Source organism: Euprymna scolopes, chromosome 10 (genome assembly GCF_053919585.1).
Source record: "Euprymna scolopes isolate OS-2025 chromosome 10, ASM5391958v1, whole genome shotgun sequence".
NCBI classification, from domain to species: domain Eukaryota; kingdom Metazoa; phylum Mollusca; class Cephalopoda; order Sepiida; family Sepiolidae; genus Euprymna; species Euprymna scolopes.
In genome coordinates this window covers 125,348,003-125,357,391 of record NC_136491.1, presented here as the reverse complement: position 1 = coordinate 125,357,391, position 9,389 = coordinate 125,348,003, and the positions used below count along the sequence as shown (strand labels likewise).

General features: G+C 31.3%; 1 protein-coding gene across 1 annotated transcript in view; it reads right to left on the bottom strand.

Moving 5' to 3' along the window:
- Positions 1-1,320: 1,320 nt before the first annotated feature.
- Positions 1,321-9,389, bottom strand: part of LOC145286270 (arylsulfatase B-like) — a 53,416-nt gene continuing 45,347 nt past the window's right edge. Inside the window, exons 7-8 of the mRNA XM_080135105.1 lie at positions 5,408-5,559; positions 1,321-1,747 (exon numbers count right to left, since the gene is read on the bottom strand). Coding sequence (XP_079991231.1) covers positions 1,485-1,747; positions 5,408-5,559 — 415 coding nt within the window. The 3' untranslated portion in view covers positions 1,321-1,484. The remainder of the gene's footprint in view (positions 1,748-5,407; positions 5,560-9,389) is intronic.

Genomic DNA, 9,389 nt, shown 5'->3' with positions numbered 1-9,389 from the left:
TTGTTTTTACATTTTTTCACCCCAAACACATTGATACTTGGATGTAAAGGACTACTATTTTGGACCATGTTTAATAGGAGATTGTAGGGACTTGAGTAGCAAGATGTCTGTTCACATTACATTTAAACTACTTCATGTCAGTACAGTCAGGGAAGCAAGAAAACAGAGAAATTTCAAAGTCTGAAAGAAGAAACTATTGGAGTGGATGGCTTTCCAAAATCTAGGGACCTTGTGACTGTCGTATCTGGAACAATATCGAATAACCTATTGATCAGTTATAACCATTATAATCAAGACTTGCGTCACGCAAGTCTAAACTATTTTTTGAACACCAGTCTGGCACCAATCAAATTAACCTTTTCATTTTGGAGTGTAGGCATGCGTACACAAATGCCATGTGCAAACAAGAGATCACTAAAATTTAAAATCTGCAGTTTAAGACTTCCAAGCAAGTTCTTTTCTCCTAGTCAGCTGCTTGTTAAACAAGGTAATAAAAGCGGGAATAAAAATAGCACTTTATGAAAATCAAAACAAAGGAATGGCTTTGCTGAAAACCTCATCAAGACCAGAAATGATCTTCGAAAGGAAAGAACAGTGACCAGGTGCACATTTGTCACTATTCACGAGTCTCTCCACGAATTATCAAATACAATGCAGGCCATTAACTGAGTTATGTATTCAACATATTAAAGTCGCAAAGCTATTATTTGAGTCGTGAATTACACGCATTAAAGAACGGTAGGTCTAGTAATGGATTATTTTTGTTCATTGAAGAAGGAAAGAAAATACAAAGAGAGGGAAAATAAAAAGAGCAACGGATGGCACAACGCCATTGTGTATTTTCAAGTCAATCATGTAAGGAGTTTTTTTTATTCTTTGTTTAATCTTCATGCTTTTATCAATTGTTTGGAAGGATTTGTTAGATTATTATTTATTTCCAAATCTTCAATATGAATTTCAAGTAACTTTAAAATTGGCACACATCAGCGCACAACTGACTACAATATGGCCGTCTTCAAGTCCAACGTTAACAAGTCCAACGTTAACAAGTCCAACGTGAACAAGTTCTTGATGAGCCGTCAAATTTAATAATCCATTTTACCAAATTTCCACTATTGACAATTACTACGATATTTTCCCATTGACTACTGTACACTCATTAACCCTTATCTTTGAGTGGCCTCCAAGTCTTGATAAGTGGTGACTCCTTTGTTAAAATAAAAAATAAAAAAAGATCCTCATTGTAGTTGTGGTTATATCAACATGAAAACAAAATCCTTAAATGATGATTCTTCTATTAATTTATAGAAACGCCATGAGTAAAATATGCTTATTTTTATTTTTTTTTTTCTACAGTTTTAGCTTTTCCCATAACATCACCATATTTGTTGTATAAACATGAAAATCCAAAAATAATTTAAAAAAAAAAAAAAAAAAAAAAAAGTAAAGTAGTTTATTAAATATGTTTATAAAAAAAATTATTTTTATGCCCAGGGTCCCCAAAATCCACCATGAAGTTGTGGATTTGATTGTGGGTCATCTCCGGGGAAATGACAATCTACGGATGTGGAGTTGTAAAAAGATAGTCGCTGCAGCATTCGCCGAACCAAATCAGGTCTTTCATTAGACAAATCAAAATGCTCGTTGGGATCATTGGTGATGTTGAATAACCAGACATTCTTCTCGCTATCTTCTGGTATTTCCCAATTTCCGTTGATATGGGGAGGAGGAATCCAACTGCTATTACCTGAGTGGATAAAAAAAAAAATAATAATAAAAATATTATTAATATTAATAATAATAATCTATTTATATACACGTTTCGTTGTTTACATATATACTAACAGGCCACCTAGCATTGCCCAGTCATAAAATATGCTTAAATATGATATTTTAATTTATGCAAATTTCATAATTATTATTATAGAGCCAATACTCTGTTGATTATAATATTGCATCCAATATATGGTAATAATTTTGAAATAAAAAATAAAATATGACCTGGGCGCCATCAGCTAGAATCGAAACCAAAACATGTAGTTCTCCAGCATTATTTGTTACCATCTGAGCTAAGTTCATATGCATATAAAAACTTTAAAAATACCGTTGTTAAAAAGTATGAATGTATATTTGTGCATGCGTAGAAGTAACATGTTTAGTCAACTTACATTTGCCAAGTTCCAATTTTTTTTCAATTTTCACCCCCTTTTACCAGATAAAAACTAAATCGAATTTGTTCTACAGGCTCAAATTTCTTATATATCAAATTTCAAGTCTGTAGACCAATAATTAACAGAGTAGTTTGGTAGAGACCATTCTGCACACAGATACAAGATCACTTTATAATATACTACTAGCAGGCCGCTTAGTATTGCCTGGTCGTAAGATACATTTAAATATGATATTTTAATTCAAAAAGTACAAATAAATTTGATTGCATGCCATCAGTTATAATCGAAACCAAAATATATAATTCTCCAACCTCATTCCTTAGCATCTAAGTCATGCCCGTACGTATATAAATCGTTCAAAAATAATGTTTAATCCATGAATGTAAACAGGTTTAATCAACTACTCCTGCCAAGATCAACTGTGTTGTTTTTAATTTTGACACCTTAGCAGCAATTATTGCCGGCTAAAAAAAAAAAACAAATCAAAAGTGTGCTACAGGTCCGAATACTTTATAATTTCAAATCTGTAGACCAAATATTCAGAGAAGAGTTCGGTAAAGACTTTTCACACACACACCAACAAGGTCACGTTTATATATATATATATATATATATATATATATATATATATATATATATATATGTGAACAAATGATTAATAAAACATGTTAAAAGACATCTTGAAAAAGAGTTAAAAACATATTTAATTTTAAAAAAAGAAAGCACAAGATAAGTGGATAGTCCTTAATCCGCGGAGTTTCTAAGAAATACTCTCCTTCTCATCAGAGGGCAGGAATTAGCAAAATGCGGGATCGGATTTTGCATATAAAAGTATTTAATGAAACTACAAGTAAGTCACAGATCTTACTTGGTTAAAAAAAAGGGTGAGGTAAGGGGAATAGGAGGTAAAAGAAAAATGATAAAAAGATTTCACATGAATGGATAGTCCGGTGAAGGGTAAAAAATCCAAGAATGGTATATATATATATATATATATATATATATATATATATATATATATATATATATATATATGTATGTATGTATATATGTGCTGGAACGTTTTCATTTTAAATTCTACGCAATTATGCAGAATATAGAAACCATGCATAACATTCTATTTAAAACAATAAATTGAATTGTTTACTGTTCGAATTTGTGATTACTTACTTTGTTTTTTTTTTTTAATCTAAAAAAACAACAAAAAAAATGACTTGATAAAAGCTCATAGTAATGTCAGAGGAGTGGCTGCTTTCTTTATGGCAATTTTATAGAAAGAAATTAGAACTTCTGCACCTATAAAAGAAGGTCTACTAGATTGAAACCAAATAATAATTGCCTCAGTCAAGAATATTTTTGGATTACGTTTACTTTTTTTTTTAAACACATTTTTATTATAAGAAATCATGAGAATGAGATTTTGTGTCATTTTTTAGATGAGGATATTTGTTAATTTTTTTTACTTGAAAGCTTCCCCAATTTACAACTATTAATGATTACTACTACACTACCATCTTACATTCATTAACCCTTATACTTGAGTGGCCTTTTGGCCTTAATAAGTGGTGCCTCCTAGTTAAAAAAAAAAAAAAAAAAAAAAAAAAAAAACATTCCACCGGAATTCAGGTGATAGAAATAGGATTTACTTACAAATTTAGAGGGAGAGAAGCCCAGTGACCAAAAAATGTAGAGAAATGTATTTTGCTTGATTTAAAACAATAAACATATTTATCAAATCCTATTTTAATGCGAAAATTTAAAAAAAAAAAAACAATATTTTATTAAATGATTAAAAAAAAATTTTTTCTGAGACTTTCGGTGTAAGTAAACTTTTTCTATTTAAAATTCATACAAACCACATAAGCACACATATCGATTTTATATTTTACAACAACCGTCAATAATACCAGATATATCCTTTTCCTCTCTCCATAAGGGACTGACCCCTTAGGGTTAATACCACCAGTTAGATTAAGATTTAAAAAAAAAAAAAACAGCCTTCTTTGAAAAAACGTATTTTACACCAAAAGTCTCATAACAAAAAAATAATTTTATGCATTTAATAAAATATTTTATTACATTATTTGGTTTTCCACGCCTTTACATTGCGAGTGATTGTTTTCAAGTGGTGACTAGAAATAATAAAACGCTCATCTTTTGGGCGATTATGTTTTTTTTAAACTAACAATCTTTCAAAGCTGATTGCTGAGTGAAATATAGCTTTTCAACCGTTTTTTTTTTTTTTTTTAAATAAACCGAGGAAAGTCAAATTATTTATACGATAGAAGTTTAATAGAACATGTGTATCCATTTGTTCGCATATTGTTATCCTCGTCTTGTTGTTTCAGGTGGTTAATCGTGATGGAATAGGAATGCTAAGTCTTGTAACTGTATCCCCAGTAATTACTGCCTTCCATAGTTGTTGTCTCATCACAACAACAACTATGATGATGAGGATAACATTCCACAAAAAAATGAATACACAAATTATGAAACCTCATCTCAAAAGATTCAAAAAATAAAAATAATAAAATAATTTAATAGAACAATAGATTTTTTTTTAATGAAGGCTGTTAAAAAAAAAAAAACATCTGAAGAAATTCGAATGTTTATACCTTCAAGGTTAAACATAACAGTCAGTAGATTTTTAGATATCATATTCCAAAAATCATGTGGGTTTGTCTAGTAAATGAAAATATTTAGTTGTCAAAGGTCAACTAAAAGACAAATTTGTCTGTAAAAACCTGTTTTCTAAAATTTTCAAATTAACCTTATGAAATGATGTTTTCAAAGATGTGATCAAACTTCTATTTAAATCCTATTTTAATCACCTAAATTACTTATAGTAAAATGGGTTCTTTTCTAATTTTTGTTTCCAGAATGAATACTCTAATACTTATATTTTTTTAAATTAAATTATTATTTTATATTTCTTCAGGACAATGATGGAACACAAGTCTTGCTAGTTCATTTATATATCTTGGATAAGCAAGATGATAAATAAAACTTATATTTGCAACTTAAAGTTGCATGTTAATAAGATTATTCAAATAAATTCTCATTAATCTTTAATATAGCATTACTATACTACCATCTTATTCATTAACCCTTATCCAAGTGGCTTTCGGGCCTTGATATGTGGTAACTCCAAGTAAAAAAAAAAAGCAAGATTTTCACAAACAAAATTTTGTATAAATTAACATTGGATAAAATATAATTTTTTTTTTTTCAAGTACCTGGATTTCCTGTGATTATTTTCCAGTCTCCAATTCTTAAAGCTGCTCTCACACGCGTGTCAAAATGTCCAGAAAAACTTGATTTTCCTTTTGTTTTTTCTAGAGGATCAATATTATGCAACAATTCCTTGCGTGGACTCAACTGACCTTCACTGAAATAAAAAAAAAAATCAATAGAAAAATTACAAGTTTACTTATCTCTTCTTTTATAACATTAGATATTTATGTTCACATGTATTAAAAAATATTTAACCAATCATTATATATTTCGGAACACAGCTTATTTAGTTCAATTTAGTTTCATGTAAAGATGGTAGAAAGAGGTTGGAATCCTTTTATGGAACCCATCAAATATTTTGGACATTCATCAACCTATTATCAGTGTCCACTTCGTATATCTTCTCGTGGGGGTCGAAAATTATTAATTAAAGTCCACCATGCTTGTTTTTTTTTTTTTTTTTTTTTTCATTTTCATAAAATAAAAAGAAGAGATGTTTGCCGAGTTTTCTTTAAGGTTGTATTTTGATAAAATTGACTCAGGAGAGAAAGACTAATGTTCACTTAGCTAATTGTTTACTTCTTAATATCCTAACTTAACTGAAATGAGTGACACACACAGACAGAGACATCGAGATAACATTCAATTAGACTATCACATTTTCTATATTATAGGTTTGTTTCTTCCCACTCAAAAAACGTCTTGTCATTTGTAACAGTCGTTACATGTCAACACTCGGGACCCACACGTTGTATGCAGACACTCACAATGAAACAAAGACAAAGAAAGAATTTGACTACTTTTTTTTTTTTTAGTTAAACAACAGACATTTATTTACAGGGACTTCCAGAATAATACCTTGTATCTGGTTCTAAAGTTTTCTCGTACTCTAATGTGTTTAACAAGACTCTGCTATGTCAACCATGTGGTACTCATTGTTTGACCATGTTTAGGACACCTCTTTTCCTGTAACTCTCAGGTCATGTATGTAACACGTCTATCTCTAAGCTTCTCAGACACATTTTTCTTTTTTATTCATAACTTTTTTCTTTTCTTCTTCCCCGCTGTGATGTCACCTCGCAGCACATGACACGGTCATTTGCATAAAGCTGCTGTCATAAGCACATCCACTCTATTATGCATTTCGTATATTATTCTATTTTGTCTATGGCATTTGATCTGCTCCCCTGCCTTAACTTTACGTCATGCATCTCTGGACATGATTGTGTTTCACAGGTCTGGGTTATCATGACATGCACTCAGTGTGAAGCTTGTCAAAATTCACACTAGCTAATTTAATCACCAATAATAGTTATAATGCTAAACACAGTTTCTAGGCATTAGGGGTTAAAATGTAGGCTATATTTAGTTTAATTTAGTTTTATGCAAAAAATGTACAAAGGGTTTGGTATCCTTTTATTATAAATTAAAGCCTAACATGTTTACCCTTTTGTTAAGTTTTCAAGAAAAGAAGTTCTTCATACATAAGGTGGGGAGGAATGGTATATGTGCTGGTCTTTTACTCACTTTCCACTTCTTTTCATCATTGCCGCTTTGTTTAGTGATTGCTATAGAAATAAGCGTCTTTTTATGAAGATGACACAAGGAGACATTTGCTAAGTTTTCTTCAAGATTTTATTTTGAAAGAATCGACGCAGGACAGACTAACAAATGCTCTCTTCTATGTTTCTGTTCAGTCTCGAAAAACAATAGATACCCCTTGTAAGGGTAGCTGCATGTGAACTTGTGAGGCAAGAGTTGTGCAATATCTAACCACACCTCTCTTGAATCAGCACTGCTTGAATCCATAGATAAGCGGAGAGTACATACAGCACCTGTAATTCCCAAATGGTCACCCATTTTAGTAGTGACCAAGATCAACATTGCTTAACTTCGGTGATCTGAGAACCGGTGTGTCAACGTGATTATACTGTGTAGAAAGACTGATGAGAAAAAAAATTTTGCTTTTCTCAGCTTGAAAATCTGACGACATTATTCTATTTTATCTACAGCGTTCAACCTGCTATTCCTGTAGTTTACGTCATTCATCTTTGGGAATGATTCTGTTTTATAGATCTAGGTTATGATCATGCACCAAATCTGACTCTTGTCAAAATTCACACTAGCTAATTTAATCACAATTGACAGAGTCTCTAATATGCAACATTTTTGCATCACTTGCACAGCAACCCAACTAAATTACTTAAGCCAAGCATTTGTTGCAAATCGTTATTTCACAAACAGATTCACTATATACGCTCAAAGAGAAATAACTCAATTGAAATTATTTCAAGTTTTAAAATAGATCTAAAGCAACACCATTTCACTCACTCAAACAGATGTCGAAATGTTCACCGCATGCTTTGTCCCAAAGTCATAAGAATTCTACAGGGACTAATTTTTGTCTTCTTGCATATGGGTACAGTAAATAGGACGGGAGCGTTACTATTTCAATTATAAAAACAATATGCAGGAAAAAACACCTGTTCTAATTCCATCGCAAAATGTAAAAATTATTTACCAGTTAATATGCATGTTGAGGTAATTCACGCAAATGGATAAATACCTTACCAAGGAATTTCTATTTACACAAGTAGCAATGAATGACTTTCCCTAAATCTTTCTCTTTTATTATTTTATTATTATGGATTTATATGTGTCTACATCAGAGCATTTCTAAGCCTGCTCTAATGAAAAAAAATATAATGGATTAACCTTCCCAATTTCGTAACAGATTACCAGGCAAGAGATCTAGTACTCCACACCACTAATATAAAAAATACTGTGTTAAATAAAACTATTTTTTTATATATATAAAAAATACTGTGTTAAATAAAACTATTTTTTTATATATATAAAAAATACTGTGTTAAATAAAACTATTTTTTTATATATATAAAAAATACTGTGTTAAATAAAACTATTTTTTATATTGTAAAAAATACTGTGTTAAATAAAACTATTTTTTATATAAAAGCTGTGTTCGAGTTGATTGCCATTTGTTAGTGTTGTTCTTGAAGGCTGCATTTTATTTTATTTTTTTATTATAAAGGCGTCTATGATATTTAAATGAATATTTAAATTTTATCTATTAATATTCTCCTTTATGCATTACTAACCTGGGTTCCCGGCGTTGCCCAGGTGTTTGGAGGTGTGTATTGAGCAAAATAAAAAAAGTGGTAGTCAGTAGGCAGGTTTGAACCTGCGATGTGAAGGTGGAAAAGAAAGTGAAATAAAATCCGACGTCTTACCGCTACTCCATGACACGACCGAAAGTCCAAAGTGCTAAAATTTAACGTAGTCAAGATGACTTGCAGAAACAGCATTGCTTTTAAAGCTCCCATGAAAGCAAATTAGACACAAGATCGTTTTTAATGTGAGGAGGAAAACCAGCTCCCCCAAAAAAAGGGGAGAACTCTGGCAGTATCCAAATAAGTAGTAACTGTCTCAGTATGAAGGGTTTCCCCTACATTGACCAAGGACCAATTACAGAACAGATACTACCCAGCCTGAAGGCCAGGTGGTGGCATTCCAATGTCTTGCTTTATCTATACAAAAAAGACAAACAAACATTGGAGACGATGGCACAGTGGGAATTTTGTTTAACTCGATCAAAAAAAAAGATAGAGACGATGTCCGATTGTGAATTTGAGATATTACAATCTGGGAAGTATGCAAAAACTCCTCACAGAATCTAATCAACACGAGAAGCCCAATGCAAAAAGCCTTTCATGGACAAATACACAAATGCTTGCACTCATTTTGCCCTTTATATAATAGACTAGCAGGGGTGCGGGCATTGCTTAGGTGTTTGGAGGTGTAAAAGAAGAAAAGTTTTGGTAGGCAGGTAGGCTCGAACTCAAAGCCTTGAGGCGAAGGCAGAAAAGAAAGCCTGACATCTTAATGCGACGCTAAGAGGGCAGAGAAGTGAGAATAGTTGAAATTAAACACTTAAAAGCGAATGTTTGGTTTTCTAGGTCAAAC